The following is a 15,320-nucleotide window of genomic DNA, read 5'->3' on the forward strand; positions in this document are numbered from 1 at the left end:
ACGTGATTGATGTTCTCCTTTTTAATCTGTAGCAAAAAACCAAAACAAAGATATGACACAAATCTTATTTTTGCTTTAGGACATGAACTTTCCGGCCTCGTGAAAGCTGGAGGATAAATTATTTTAATTACTGGCACATTGGTTTTCCAGAACAAGTAGAAGGGAAAAAAATCCTCAGCAAAAATCTCAAACCTCTCTAATCAGAAAATAATATTCTCAATAAAGTTACTTCCAGCTTTCTTAAATAGAAACTGACAGTTTTTTCATTGTCATGAACTTTTTTTTACCTTCAATTTCTATTATAAATTTTTATTTGTCTTGACATACAGTCTGTTTGTGGGACACATCACTGAGTCATTATGTCGGTTCGGAAGAAAAACATGAGCATTCTTTGCTCTGTGTTAAGAGCCTTTATCGTCTAGACAAATATACTTCTTAATAAATCTCCTTTTAATCCATGGAAAGAGAAAAGTCTAAAATCTCAGTGCGCTCCTGTCCATTTACTGTAATTATTATTATAATTATTACAATCTCCCCGGGATGTTTACCTGACATGCAGCTTGGTGTCACATGCGTATGTATGTATGTACACATACATACATAAAGATCGGAGGGATGACCTGTGCTTCCTGTGACTTAAAGATTGAGTGAAATCTCTAGAACAAACCTGGTGTCTGCTCTGGTGGCACTAATGGTGTTAAACTTTAATGTTTTTGTCAGCATATTAAGAAAAGTCTCTCACGGTGACTGGAGATCTGAGGGCTTGTTGTTTTAATACAAGGCACTGCACGGTTTAGAAAGATCTGTACTGGGCACAGTTTACCACAGATTGAATTCAAAGCCAGTGCCAAACAGAGAAATGCCCATTTTGCGACCAATGGAAATACCGGTTCCCAGCACCTTGGCTTCGACACCTGTGGGACTAATTCCCACTCCTGTGTCTAATCCCAGACCAACTGTAGCTTTGACTGGACCAGCAGAGGCTGAAACACTGGCTATTTCTGCTCTGGCAAAGGCTTGGGCACCAGAGGCCACAGAGGCTCCAGCTCCTGCGCTGGCATTGGGTCCTTTGGCCTCTGCGTCAAAAACACTCCATTCAGCACGGGCGTGCCCCACTCCCGCTTCAGCATACGCTCCGGCTTTGGGAAGACGCTTCCCTGGTTTGTCCTCAAACGCATCTGCAAATGTTCCAGCCCGAGCAAAGGTTTCCTCAGTAAAAGCTCTGCCAGGCCGATCAAAGGTATCGATCATCTCAAGTGCTCCAGCTGCATTAGTAGTGATGCCTCCACCTGCTCGCATAACTGCATGGGCTGTAAGTAAGGAGAAATGTAATCTGAGCTACATAGAAGACAATGTTATAGCAGTGGATATTCCTACAATATTATAGAAACGGGATTTAAAAAGGTACTAAAACAAGAATTATGCTAAATGATGGACCAACAAACACTGTTGTTAATGCAAAGGTGTTAAACCTCACAAATATGAAAGGCAAATATGTCCTATCACATGAAAATATCAATATTGTTTTTGTATCAATAAGTATCAATATTGTATTCACACACACACACACACACACACACACACACACACACACACACACACAGGTGAAACCTACCTTCCATATTCTCTGTTATTGTGCCTTTGTTTCCACTTTCTTTCTCCCAGCCTGAGCTGCTTCTTTTTTGGATATGTCCTGGGAAAAAAAAGTCACTTTTGAAATACTTGCACATATAAACATTTAAACACTATAAGGCGCTTAAACATCCAGTACTTTCTTCATTGTTATTGGTCAGTTATTGTTTAAAAAACTGGGAGAACTGTTGTAAAAAATTAATATAGAAAAATATCAGTTACACACAGATAAAAGATGATTTGTCATCATCCGTGAATAAGTTTTAAGTTTACTCACTGAAACAGTAACTTGCAAGAACAAGTCAACTAAAATATCGTATACTAATATATACTACACCATTTGATATGGACTGTAGAATGTAAGAATCAGATAATCAGATTATTATCCCATGATTACTTACTCGAATAATGTTGCTTGGGTTACAGGAAATGTTTGCACGCCTTTGCTGCAAGCACTGAGGGACAGAGGAATAAATAGCAGACCAGGAGGGTGGAGGCCTTGGGGGGGTTTACAAGTGACTCACAAGATTCTTTTAAACAGAATGCAAAAGTGAAACTAACAGTGGCATAGACTGTTAGTTTGTTCCAGGCTGCACTGTGAAGGCAGGATATATATAAACAGTACTTGAGGGTTCAAAAGTTCAACTTCTACCACCCCAGATATCTGTACTGTATGATACAGGTAAAATTGTTAAAGTGAGTATATTCAAGTAATACAAATCTGCTGGAGATTTTACAGTGTTCCTGTTTGTCTTCAGTTCTTGAACATCACTTAACTGTAGTGCTACATGGAAACTGAAAGTTCTTCTAGGGCTGGGCGATATGGCCTAAAATTCATATCGCGATATAATTTGAAGCATGTGCGGCAACGATATATATCACGATATATTATTTTCTTCTGTATAACATATTTTCCACACTATAAGGCACACTTAAAATCCTTTAATTTTCTCAAAAATCGACAGCGTGCCTTATGTATGAATTCTGATTGTGCTTACTGACCTCGAACCGATTTTGGCGTGCAGAAATCTGTTAAAAAATGTTCTAGTACAACTTTGGTAAGCTGCACTGCTTGATGGATTGTCAGAGCATTACGGCTGCCGTAGTGAGGAGCTTCGCGGAGTAATCTGGGTCCAAAACTCCGTCCATTTCAGATCCCAAAGTCAAACGAACACTGAGAGTTAAAAACGGTCTAAATTCTTTCATCTTTAATTAAATCATCAGCGTTGCTGCTTTATCGGGTGTAACAGTTAAGTTTAACATCCAGGCATCCATGAAAACAGAATTTATTAAATTTAATGGAGTTAGAAGTTAACAGGAAGTTAGCTCGCTAGTTTACACCTAAACATTTCATACTGTGTTCTGACTGAGAGATATATCACGATATTTGAAACTAATTCAAACGTACAGCTCTGCTACCACTTCCAACATAAATGAAGACAGAAAACTAAACAACAGTGGCGTTTGCAGGGTTATTGAAGTTGGACTACCTGGTATATAATGTGCTATGTGATTGCTAGCGACACAACTATGTTAGCATAACATTAGCACAGTGAAGCTGGAGGATGAACGCCAACTTTTTTTCCACTCGATAAAAGTTAACGTGAGGGATTCTGGTGGTTAGGGACAAATGCAATCGCATAGCAGGATGCTGTACACGGGGCAAACTTCAATCAGGAGAACAACTGAGATTATTCATCCACAATACGAGGTTAGTTACTAATATACTGCAACAACATGGGAATAGAGCAGCTGCGAGAGAATTCAACATTAATGAATCAATGTTATGGAAGTGGAGGAAGCGCAGTTTTTGGCTTTCCCCATATTTCAAAAGTGCTTCATCTCTTTGCTATGACTGTCGCCCAGCATAATTTGCAGATGATAATGGTTGTAGCCGCTGCGATGCTTTCGACCAAAACAGGCGCAGCTGGATGACATCATCAACATGCGCTATCGCGATAGAGCGATATAGTCATCTCTGTCGTTGGCCAAATTTATATCGTTTCTATCGTATATCGTTTATATCGCCCACCCCTAAATTCTTCCATCAAATCTGCACTTGAATGTATCAAAACCTAAAAACTATGTAGCTTCAAAAGAGAAAACAAACAAAAAAACAGGTTTTAAGTCTGTACCAGCTGATTCTGACACCAAAGGTTCACTGGTTTGCTTCCAGATGTAAAAAAAAACAAATTAAGACAAACTGCAGGAAAAAGAGTGTCATAATTTAATATGTGAGCTAGTGGCAGTTAGAAGGCTTTTAGTTTCACTTTGAGTCACAAGCCTCCAGCCTGAAACAGAAAGCAAAACCAAGTTGAAATAAGTTGTTTGTTTTTAGATATCTGCACAGTAGATGAGAATTTATTTAGCTTTTGCTTGAAAGAGAGGGATCAATAAACAGTTTTTGCCATTATTCCATCTTCAGGTGTTTTACTCTGAATGAACAAATGCCAACATCAGTTTAGAGCTGCAGTTTCCTGGAGCCTCTGGGAGACATTGTATGTTATCACAGTATTGTGGTGATACAGAAGACAAGAAAGAAAGAAACAAAGTTCCTCACTATATAAAGAAAATTCATAGCCACATTAGACTTAATTGATTATTTTTTTCCCAGTCCTTTGTTGTTGAGTGCTTTTTTTGGATTTTCTGCAGCTTCATGACTCACTAGATTTCACATTTTCTTCAGTGCTTTTATTGAGTGTTTTATGATATTGAGGTCATATTAAGAAAAGTAGAACAAGCGTCATACCGAATCCTCAAGGTAGTTTATTCTTAGTTGAGGAAGTGAAGGCATCCTTTCGAGCCCTGCACGTTAAAGAGAAATCAAAAAGTTCAGATAACATTTTGCTATTTTTCTGAATTTTGTTTTGTAGGTAGGAATAAATCGATTTATGGGCCCAGTGTTTGCTGAGTGACCCGTTTCAGTGTCTGGTGTTTTGTGTCATTATCACTTAAAGTTTTATATCATGTTCAGCGTGACACAGTGTGGAAAGTTTAGTTGCTACGTGTTACAACCAAGACCAGTCTCGAGACATCCAACTCTAATAAGCTACAATGAATTTTCCTTTTCCTTGTCACCACCTGCGGGATGGTGTGTGTTCTTTAATCTCAGTGTCATAAAGTGATAAAGTAAGATGATAAAATAAGCGAAGTGGTAAAACTTTGTGCTCATATAAGAATATTAAATCTGAAAGCAATAAAAAATAAACACACACAATATCATTTATAAATTTTAATGTTTTTATCACCAGCGACAACACATATTAAGAAAAATCTTTCAGGAGTGATTGGAGATGTCATGATAATTTATTAATTATACGCAAATTCGAGGGCTTGTTGTTTTAATACAAGGCACTGCACGGTTTAGAAAGATCTGTACTGGGCACAGTTTACCACAGATTGAATTCAAAACCAGTGCCAAACAGAGAAATGCCCATTTTGCGACCAATGGAAATACCGGTTCCCAGCACCTTGGCTTCGACACCTGTGGGACTAATTCCCACTCCTGTGTCTAATCCCAGACCAACTGTAGCTTTGACTGGACCAGCAGAGGCTGAAGCACTGGCTATTTCTGCTCTGGCAAAGGCTTGGGCACCAGAGGCCACAGAGGCTCCAGCTCCTGCGCTGGCATTGGGTCCTTTGGCCTCTGCGTCAAAAACACTCCATTCAGCACGGGCGTGCCCCACTCCCGCTTCAGCATACGCTCCGGCTTTGGGAAGACGCTTCCCTGGTTTGTCCTCAAACGCATCTGCAAATGTTCCAGCCCGAGCAAAGGTTTCCTCAGTAAAAGCTCTGCCAGGCCGATCAAAGGTATCGATCATCTCAAGTGCTCCAGCTGCATTAGTAGTGATGCCTCCACCTGCTCGCATAACTGCATGGGCTGTAAGTAAGGAGAAATGTAATCTGAGCTACATAGAAGACAATGTTATAGCAGTGGATATTCCTACAATATTATAGAAACGGGATTTAAAAAGGTACTAAAACAAGAATTATGCTAAATGATGGACCAACAAACACTGTTGTTAATGCAAAGGTGTTAAACCTCACAAATATGAAAGGCAAATATGTCCTATCACATGAAAATATCAATATTGTTTTTGTATCAATAAGTATCAATATTGTATTCACACACACACACACACACACAGGTGAAACCTACCTTCCATATTCTCTGTTATTGTGCCTTTGTTTCCACTTTCTTTCTCCCAGCCTGAGCTGCTTCTTTTTTGGATATGTCCTGGAAAAAAAAAGTCACTTTTGAAATACTTGCACATATAAACATTTAAACACTATAAGGCGCTTAAACATCCAGTACTTTCTTCATTGTTATTGGTCAGTTATTGTTTAAAAAACTGGGAGAACTGTTGTAAAAAATTAATATAGAAAAATATCAGTTACACACAGATAAAAGATGATTTGTCATCATCCGTGAATAAGTTTTAAGTTTACTCACTGAAACAGTAACTTGCAAGAACAAGTCAACTAAAATATCGTATACTAATATATACTACACCATTTGATATGGACTGTAGAATGTAAGAATCAGATAATCAGATTATTATCCCATGATTACTTACTCGAATAATGTTGCTTGGGTTACAGGAAATGTTTGCACGCCTTTGCTGCAAGCACTGAGAGACAGAGGAATAAATAGCAGACCAGGAGGGTGGAGGCCTTGGGGGGGTTTACAAGTGACTCACAAGATTCTTTTAAACAGAATGCAAAAGTGAAACTAACAGTGGCATAGACTGTTAGTTTGTTCCAGGCTGCACTGTGAAGGCAGGATATATATAAACAGTACTTGAGGGTTCAAAAGTTCAACTTCTACCACCCCAGATATCTGTACTGTATGATACAGGTAAAATTGTTAAAGTGAGTATATTCAAGTAATACAAATCTGCTGGAGATTTTACAGTGTTCCTGTTTGTCTTCAGTTCTTGAACATCACTTAACTGTAGTGCTACATGGAAACTGAAAGTTCTTCTAGGGCTGGGCGATATGGCCTAAAATTCATATCGCGATATAATTTGAAGCATGTGCGGCAACGATATATATCACGATATATTATTTTCTTCTGTATAACATATTTTCCACACTATAAGGCACACTTAAAATCCTTTAATTTTCTCAAAAATCGACAGCGTGCCTTATGTATGAATTCTGATTGTGCTTACTGACCTCGAACCGATTTTGGCGTGCAGAAATCTGTTAAAAAATGTTCTAGTACAACTTTGGTAAGCTGCACTGCTTGATGGATTGTCAGAGCATTACGGCTGCCGTAGTGAGGAGCTTCGCGGAGTAATCTGGGTCCAAAACTCCGTCCATTTCAGGTCCCAAAGTCAAACGAACACTGAGAGTTAAAAACGGTCTAAATTCTTTCATCTTTAATTAAATCATCAGCGTTGCTGCTTTATCGGGTGTAACAGTTAAGTTTAACATTCAGGCATCCATGAAAACAGAATTTATTAAATTTAATGGAGTTAGAAGTTAACAGGAAGTTAGCTCGCTAGTTTACACCTAAACATTTCATACTGTGTTCTGACTGAGAGATATATCACGATATTTGAAACTAATTCAAACGTACAGCTCTGCTACCACTTCCAACATAAATGAAGACAGAAAACTAAACAACAGTGGCGTTTGCAGGGTTATTGAAGTTGGACTACCTGGTATATAATGTGCTATGTGATTGCTAGCGACACAACTATGTTAGCATAACATTAGCACAGTGAAGCTGGAGGATGAACGCCAACTTTTTTTCCACTCGATGAAAGTTAACGTGAGGGATTCTGGTGGTTAGGGACAAATGCAATCGCATAGCAGGATGCTGTACACGGGGCAAACTTCAGTCAGGAGAACAACTGAGATTATTCATCCACAATACGAGGTTAGTTACTAATATACTGCAACAACATGGGAATAGAGCAGCTGCGAGAGAATTCAACATTAATGAATCAATGTTATGGAAGTGGAGGAAGCGCAGTTTTTGGCTTTCCCCATATTTCAAAAGTGCTTCATCTCTTTGCTATGACTGTCGCCCAGCATAATTTGCAGATGATAATGGTTGTAGCTGCTGCGATGCTTTCGACCAAAACAGGCGCAGCTGGATGACATCATCAACATGCGCTATCGCGATAGAGCGATATAGTCATCTCTGTCGTTGGCCAAATTTATATCGTTTCTATCGTATATCGTTTATATCGCCCACCCCTAAATTCTTCCATCAAATCTGCACTTGAATGTATCAAAACCTAAAAACTATGTAGCTTCAAAAGAGAAAACAAACAAAAAAACAGGTTTTAAGTCTGTACCAGCTGATTCTGACACCAAAGGTTCACTGGTTTGCTTCCAGATGTAAAAAAAACAAATTAAGACAAACTGCAGGAAAAAGAGTGTCATAATTTAATATGTGAGCTAGTGGCAGTTAGAAGGCTTTTAGTTTCACTTTGAGTCACAAGCCTCCAGCCTGAAACAGAAAGCAAAACCAAGTTGAAATAAGTTGTTTGTTTTTAGATATCTGCACAGTAGATGAGAATTTATTTAGCTTTTGCTTGAAAGAGAGGGATCAATAAACAGTTTTTGCCATTATTCCATCTTCAGGTGTTTTACTCTGAATGAACAAATGCCAACATCAGTTTAGAGCTGCAGTTTCCTGGAGCCTCTGGGAGACATTGTATGTTATCACAGTATTGTGGTGATACAGAAGACAAGAAAGAAAGAAACAAAGTTCCTCACTATATAAAGAAAATTCATAGCCACACTAGACTTAATTGATTATTTTTTTCCCAGTCCTTTGTTGTTGAGTGCTTTTTTTGGATTTTCTGCAGCTTCATGACTCACTAGATTTCACATTCTCTTCAGTGCTTTTATTGAGTGTTTTATGATATTGAGGTCATATTAAGAAAAGTAGAACAAGCGTCATACCGAATCCTCAAGGTAGTTTATTCTTAGTTGAGGAAGTGAAGGCATCCTTTCGAGCCCTGCACGTTAAAGAGAAATCAAAAAGTTCAGATAACATTTTGCTATTTTTCTGAATTTTGTTTTGTAGGTAGGAATAAATCGATTTATGGGCCCAGTGTTTGCTGAGTGACCCGTTTCAGTGTCTGGTGTTTTGTGTCATTATCACTTAAAGTTTTATATCATGTTCAGCGTGACACAGTGTGGAAAGTTTAGTTGCTACGTGTTACAACCAAGACCAGTCTCGAGACATCCAACTCTAATAAGCTACAATGAATTTTCCTTTTCCTTGTCACCACCTGCGGGATGGTGTGTGTTCTTTAATCTCAGTGTCATAAAGTGATAAAGTAAGATGATAAAATAAGCGAAGTGGTAAAACTTTGTGCTCATATAAGAATATTAAATCTGAAAGCAATAAAAAATAAACACACACAATATCATTTATCAATTTTAATGTTTTTATCACCAGCGACAACACATATTAAGAAAAATCTTTCAGGAGTGATTGGAGATGTCATGATAATTTATTAATTATACGCAAATTCGAGGGCTTGTTGTTTTAATACAAGGCACTGCACGGTTTAGAAAGATCTGTACTGGGCACAGTTTACCACAGATTGAATTCAAAGCCAGTGCCAAACAGAGAAATGCCCATTTTGCGACCAATGGAAATACCGGTTCCCAGCACCTTGGCTTCGACACCTGTGGGACTAATTCCCACTCCTGTGTCTAATCCCAGACCAACTGTAGCTTTGACTGGACCAGCAGAGGCTGAAGCACTGGCTATTTCTGCTCTGGCAAAGGCTTGGGCACCAGAGGCCACAGAGGCTCCAGCTCCTGCGCTGGCATTGGGTCCTTTGGCCTCTGCGTCAAAAACACTCCATTCAGCACGGGCGTGCCCCACTCCCGCTTCAGCATACGCTCCGGCTTTGGGAAGACGCTTCCCTGGTTTGTCCTCAAACGCATCTGCAAATGTTCCAGCCCGAGCAAAGGTTTCCTCAGTAAAAGCTCTGCCAGGCCGATCAAAGGTATCGATCATCTCAAGTGCTCCAGCTGCATTAGTAGTGATGCCTCCACCTGCTCGCATAACTGCATGGGCTGTACGTAAGGAGAAATGTAATCTGAGCTACATAGAAGACAATGTTATAGCAGTGGATATTCCTACAATATTATAGAAACGGGATTTAAAAAGGTACTAAAACAAGAATTATGCTAAATGATGGACCAACAAACACTGTTGTTAATGCAAAGGTGTTAAACCTCACAAATATGAAAGGCAAATATGTCCTATCACATGAAAATATCAATATTGTTTTTGTATCAATAAGTATCAATATTGTATTCACACACACACACACACACACACACACACACACACACACACACACACACACAGGTGAAACCTACCTTCCATATTCTCTGTTATTGTGCCTTTGTTTCCACTTTCTTTCTCCCAGCCTGAGCTGCTTCTTTTTTGGATATGTCCTGGAAAAAAAAAGTCACTTTTGAAATACTTGCACATATAAACATTTAAACACTATAAGGCGCTTAAACATCCAGTACTTTCTTCATTGTTATTGGTCAGTTATTGTTTAAAAAACTGGGAGAACTGTTGTAAAAAATTAATATAGAAAAATATCAGTTACACACAGATAAAAGATGATTTGTCATCATCCGTGAATAAGTTTTAAGTTTACTCACTGAAACAGTAACTTGCAAGAACAAGTCAACTAAAATATCGTATACTAATATATACTACACCATTTGATATGGACTGTAGAATGTAAGAATCAGATAATCAGATTATTATCCCATGATTACTTACTCGAATAATGTTGCTTGGGTTACAGGAAATGTTTGCACGCCTTTGCTGCAAGCACTGAGGGACAGAGGAATAAATAGCAGACCAGGAGGGTGGAGGCCTTGGGGGGGTTTACAAGTGACTCACAAGATTCTTTTAAACAGAATGCAAAAGTGAAACTAACAGTGGCATAGACTGTTAGTTTGTTCCAGGCTGCACTGTGAAGGCAGGATATATATAAACAGTACTTGAGGGTTCAAAAGTTCAACTTCTACCACCCCAGATATCTGTACTGTATGATACAGGTAAAATTGTTAAAGTGAGTATATTCAAGTAATACAAATCTGCTGGAGATTTTACAGTGTTCCTGTTTGTCTTCAGTTCTTGAACATCACTTAACTGTAGTGCTACATGGAAACTGAAAGTTCTTCTAGGGCTGGGCGATATGGCCTAAAATTCATATCGCGATATAATTTGAAGCATGTGCGGCAACGATATATATCACGATATATTATTTTCTTCTGTATAACATATTTTCCACACTATAAGGCACACTTAAAATCCTTTAATTTTCTCAAAAATCGACAGCGTGCCTTATGTATGAATTCTGATTGTGCTTACTGACCTCGAACCGATTTTGGCGTGCAGAAATCTGTTAAAAAATGTTCTAGTACAACTTTGGTAAGCTGCACTGCTTGATGGATTGTCAGAGCATTACGGCTGCCGTAGTGAGGAGCTTCGCGGAGTAATCTGGGTCCAAAACTCCGTCCATTTCAGATCCCAAAGTCAAACGAACACTGAGAGTTAAAAACGGTCTAAATTCTTTCATCTTTAATTAAATCATCAGCGTTGCTGCTTTATCGGGTGTAACAGTTAAGTTTAACATCCAGGCATCCATGAAAACAGAATTTATTACATTTAATGGAGTTAGAAGTTAACAGGAAGTTAGCTCGCTAGTTTACACCTAAACATTTCATACTGTGTTCTGACTGAGAGATATATCACGATATTTGAAACTAATTCAAACGTACAGCTCTGCTACCACTTCCAACATAAATGAAGACAGAAAACTAAACAACAGTGGCGTTTGCAGGGTTATTGAAGTTGGACTACCTGGTATATAATGTGCTATGTGATTGCTAGCGACACAACTATGTTAGCATAACATTAGCACAGTGAAGCTGGAGGATGAACGCCAACTTTTTTTCCACTCGATAAAAGTTAACGTGAGGGATTCTGGTGGTTAGGGACAAATGCAATCGCATAGCAGGATGCTGTACACTGGGCAAACTTCAGTCAGGAGAACAACTGAGATTATTCATCCACAATACGAGGTTAGTTACTAATATACTGCAACAACATGGGAATAGAGCAGCTGCGAGAGAATTCAACATTAATGAATCAATGTTATGGAAGTGGAGGAAGCGCAGTTTTTGGCTTTCCCCATATTTCAAAAGTGCTTCATCTCTTTGCTATGACTGTCGCCCAGCATAATTTGCAGATGATAATGGTTGTAGCCGCTGCGATGCTTTCGACCAAAACAGGCGCAGCTGGATGACATCATCAACATGCGCTATCGCGATAGAGCGATATAGTCATCTCTATCGTTGGCCAAATTTATATCGTTTCTATCGTATATCGTTTATATCGCCCACCCCTAAATTCTTCCATCAAATCTGCACTTGAATGTATCAAAACCTAAAAACTATGTAGCTTCAAAAGAGAAAACAAACAAAAAAACAGGTTTTAAGTCTGTACCAGCTGATTCTGACACCAAAGGTTCACTGGTTTGCTTCCAGATGTAAAAAAAACAAATTAAGACAAACTGCAGGAAAAAGAGTGTCATAATTTAATATGTGAGCTAGTGGCAGTTAGAAGGCTTTTAGTTTCACTTTGAGTCACAAGCCTCCAGCCTGAAACAGAAAGCAAAACCAAGTTGAAATAAGTTGTTTGTTTTTAGATATCTGCACAGTAGATGAGAATTTATTTAGCTTTTGCTTGAAAGAGAGGGATCAATAAACAGTTTTTGCCATTATTCCATCTTCAGGTGTTTTACTCTGAATGAACAAATGCCAACATCAGTTTAGAGCTGCAGTTTCCTGGAGCCTCTGGGAGACATTGTATGTTATGACAGTATTGTGGTGATACAGAAGACAAGAAAGAAAGAAACAAAGTTCCTCACTATATAAAGAAAATTCATAGCCACATTAGACTTAATTGATTATTTTTTTCCCAGTCCTTTGTTGTTGAGTGCTTTTTTTGGATTTTCTGCAGCTTCATGACTCACTAGATTTCACATTCTCTTCAGTGCTTTTATTGAGTGTTTTATGATATTGAGGTCATATTAAGAAAAGTAGAACAAGCGTCATACCGAATCCTCAAGGTAGTTTATTCTTAGTTGAGGAAGTGAAGGCATCCTTTCGAGCCCTGCACGTTAAAGAGAAATCAAAAAGTTCAGATAACATTTTGCTATTTTTCTGAATTTTGTTTTGTAGGTAGGAATAAATCGATTTATGGGCCCAGTGTTTGCTGAGTGACCCGTTTCAGTGTCTGGTGTTTTGTGTCATTATCACTTAAAGTTTTATATCATGTTCAGCGTGACACAGTGTGGAAAGTTTAGTTGCTACGTGTTACAACCAAGACCAGTCTCGAGACATCCAACTCTAATAAGCTACAATGAATTTTCCTTTTCCTTGTCACCACCTGCGGGATGGTGTGTGTTCTTTAATCTCAGTGTCATAAAGTGATAAAGTAAGATGATAAAATAAGCGAAGTGGTAAAACTTTGTGCTCATATAAGAATATTAAATCTGAAAGCAATAAAAAATAAACACACACAATATCATTTATAAATTTTAATGTTTTTATCACCAGCGACAACACATATTAAGAAAAATCTTTCAGGAGTGATTGGAGATGTCATGATAATTTATTAATTATACGCAAATTCGAGGGCTTGTTGTTTTAATACAAGGCACTGCACGGTTTAGAAAGATCTGTACTGGGCACAGTTTACCACAGATTGAATTCAAAACCAGTGCCAAACAGAGAAATGCCCATTTTGCGACCAATGGAAATACCGGTTCCCAGCACCTTGGCTTCGACACCTGTGGGACTAATTCCCACTCCTGTGTCTAATCCCAGACCAACTGTAGCTTTGACTGGACCAGCAGAGGCTGAAACACTGGCTATTTCTGCTCTGGCAAAGGCTTGGGCACCAGAGGCCACAGAGGCTCCAGCTCCTGCGCTGGCATTGGGTCCTTTGGCCTCTGCGTCAAAAACACTCCATTCAGCACGAGCGTGCCCCACTCCCGCTTCAGCATACGCTCCGGCTTTGGGAAGACGCTTCCCTGGTTTGTCCTCAAACGCATCTGCAAATGTTCCAGCCCGAGCAAAGGTTTCCTCAGTAAAAGCTCTGCCAGGCCGATCAAAGGTATCGATCATCTCAAGTGCTCCAGCTGCATTAGTAGTGATGCCTCCACCTGCTCGCATAACTGCATGGGCTGTAAGTAAGGAGAAATGTAATCTGAGCTACATAGAAGACAATGTTATAGCAGTGGATATTCCTACAATATTATAGAAACGGGATTTAAAAAGGTACTAAAACAAGAATTATGCTAAATGATGGACCAACAAACACTGTTGTTAATGCAAAGGTGTTAAACCTCACAAATATGAAAGGCAAATATGTCCTATCACATGAAAATATCAATATTGTTTTTGTATCAATAAGTATCAATATTGTATTCACACACACACACACACACACACACACACACACACACACACACACACACACACACACACACAGGTGAAACCTACCTTCCATATTCTCTGTTATTGTGCCTTTGTTTCCACTTTCTTTCTCCCAGCCTGAGCTGCTTCTTTTTTGGATATGTCCTGGAAAAAAAAAGTCACTTTTGAAATACTTGCACATATAAACATTTAAACACTATAAGGCGCTTAAACATCCAGTACTTTCTTCATTGTTATTGGTCAGTTATTGTTTAAAAAACTGGGAGAACTGTTGTAAAAAATTAATATAGAAAAATATCAGTTACACACAGATAAAAGATGATTTGTCATCATCCGTGAATAAGTTTTAAGTTTACTCACTGAAACAGTAACTTGCAAGAACAAGTCAATTAAAATATCGTATACTAATATATACTACACCATTTGATATGGACTGTAGAATGTAAGAATCAGATAATCAGATTATTATCCCATGATTACTTACTCGAATAATGTTTCTTGGGTTACAGGAAATGTTTGCACGCCTTTGCTGCAAGCACTGAGGGACAGAGGAATAAATAGCAGACCAGGAGGGTGGAGGCCTTGGGGGGGTTTACAAGTGACTCACAAGATTCTTTTAAACAGAATGCAAAAGTGAAACTAACAGTGGCATAGACTGTTAGTTTCGACCAAAGGAGATACTGGTTCCCAGCACTATGGCCTCCACTCCTGCTACACCGATTCCCACCAACTGAAGCTTTGACTGGACCAGCAGGGGCTGAAGCACTGGCTATTTCTGTTTTTGCATAGGCTTTTGCACCAAGAGATGCCACAGAGGCTTCAGCTCCTGCGCTGGCATTGGGTCCTTTGTCCTCTGCATCAAAAACGCTCCATTCAGCACGGGCGTGCCCTACTCCTGCCTTAGCATATACTCTGGCTTTGGGAAGATGCCTCTCAGGTTTGTCTTTAAACTGCAAACATCTGCAAATGTTCCAGCCCGAGCAAAAGTATCCTCAGTAAAAGCTCTGCCAGGCCGATCAAAGGTATCAATCATCTCCACTAACACTAGCAGTAACTCCTCCACCTGCTCACACAACTGCATGTGCTGTAAGTAAGGAGAAATATCATATTTGAGATATAGTTATGGCCAGAAGACACATACATTCATCAGCAGAATCAATGTTGTGGCAATTTTG

General features: G+C 38.9%; 4 protein-coding genes across 4 annotated transcripts; all 4 read right to left on the minus strand.

The window, feature by feature from the left end:
* Positions 1-12: 12 nt before the first annotated feature.
* LOC146364917 (uncharacterized) lies at positions 13-2,124 on the minus strand. The gene is made up of 3 exons (XM_084917659.1): positions 2,034-2,124; positions 1,616-1,693; positions 13-1,310 (listed from the first exon to the last, which is right to left on the minus strand). Exons 2-3 carry the CDS (start codon positions 1,620-1,622, stop codon positions 820-822), a joined length of 498 nt encoding a protein of 165 aa, XP_084773785.1. The 5' UTR covers positions 1,623-1,693; positions 2,034-2,124; the 3' UTR covers positions 13-819.
* A 2,748-nt stretch (positions 2,125-4,872) lies between these two features.
* On the minus strand, positions 4,873-6,281 carry LOC146364918 (uncharacterized). The gene is made up of 3 exons (XM_084918060.1): positions 6,210-6,281; positions 5,792-5,869; positions 4,873-5,512 (listed from the first exon to the last, which is right to left on the minus strand). Exons 2-3 carry the CDS (start codon positions 5,796-5,798, stop codon positions 5,022-5,024), a joined length of 498 nt encoding a protein of 165 aa, XP_084774186.1. The 5' UTR covers positions 5,799-5,869; positions 6,210-6,281; the 3' UTR covers positions 4,873-5,021.
* Positions 6,282-9,034: 2,753 nt separating this feature from the next.
* On the minus strand, positions 9,035-10,505 carry LOC146364919 (uncharacterized). The gene is made up of 3 exons (XM_084918056.1): positions 10,415-10,505; positions 9,997-10,074; positions 9,035-9,687 (listed from the first exon to the last, which is right to left on the minus strand). Exons 2-3 carry the CDS (start codon positions 10,001-10,003, stop codon positions 9,197-9,199), a joined length of 498 nt encoding a protein of 165 aa, XP_084774182.1. The 5' UTR covers positions 10,004-10,074; positions 10,415-10,505; the 3' UTR covers positions 9,035-9,196.
* A 2,747-nt stretch (positions 10,506-13,252) lies between these two features.
* Positions 13,253-14,660, minus strand: LOC146364920 (uncharacterized). Its single transcript, XM_084918031.1, has 3 exons — positions 14,630-14,660; positions 14,212-14,289; positions 13,253-13,892 (listed from the first exon to the last, which is right to left on the minus strand). Exons 2-3 carry the CDS (start codon positions 14,216-14,218, stop codon positions 13,402-13,404), a joined length of 498 nt encoding a protein of 165 aa, XP_084774157.1. The 5' UTR covers positions 14,219-14,289; positions 14,630-14,660; the 3' UTR covers positions 13,253-13,401.
* Between the last annotated feature and the right edge of the window lie 660 nt (positions 14,661-15,320).

The sequence above is a fragment of the Perissodus microlepis genome, chromosome 20, assembly GCF_051167445.1.
Source record: "Perissodus microlepis isolate ML-2025 ecotype Zambia chromosome 20, ASM5116744v1, whole genome shotgun sequence".
Lineage (NCBI taxonomy): Eukaryota > Metazoa > Chordata > Actinopteri > Cichliformes > Cichlidae > Perissodus > Perissodus microlepis.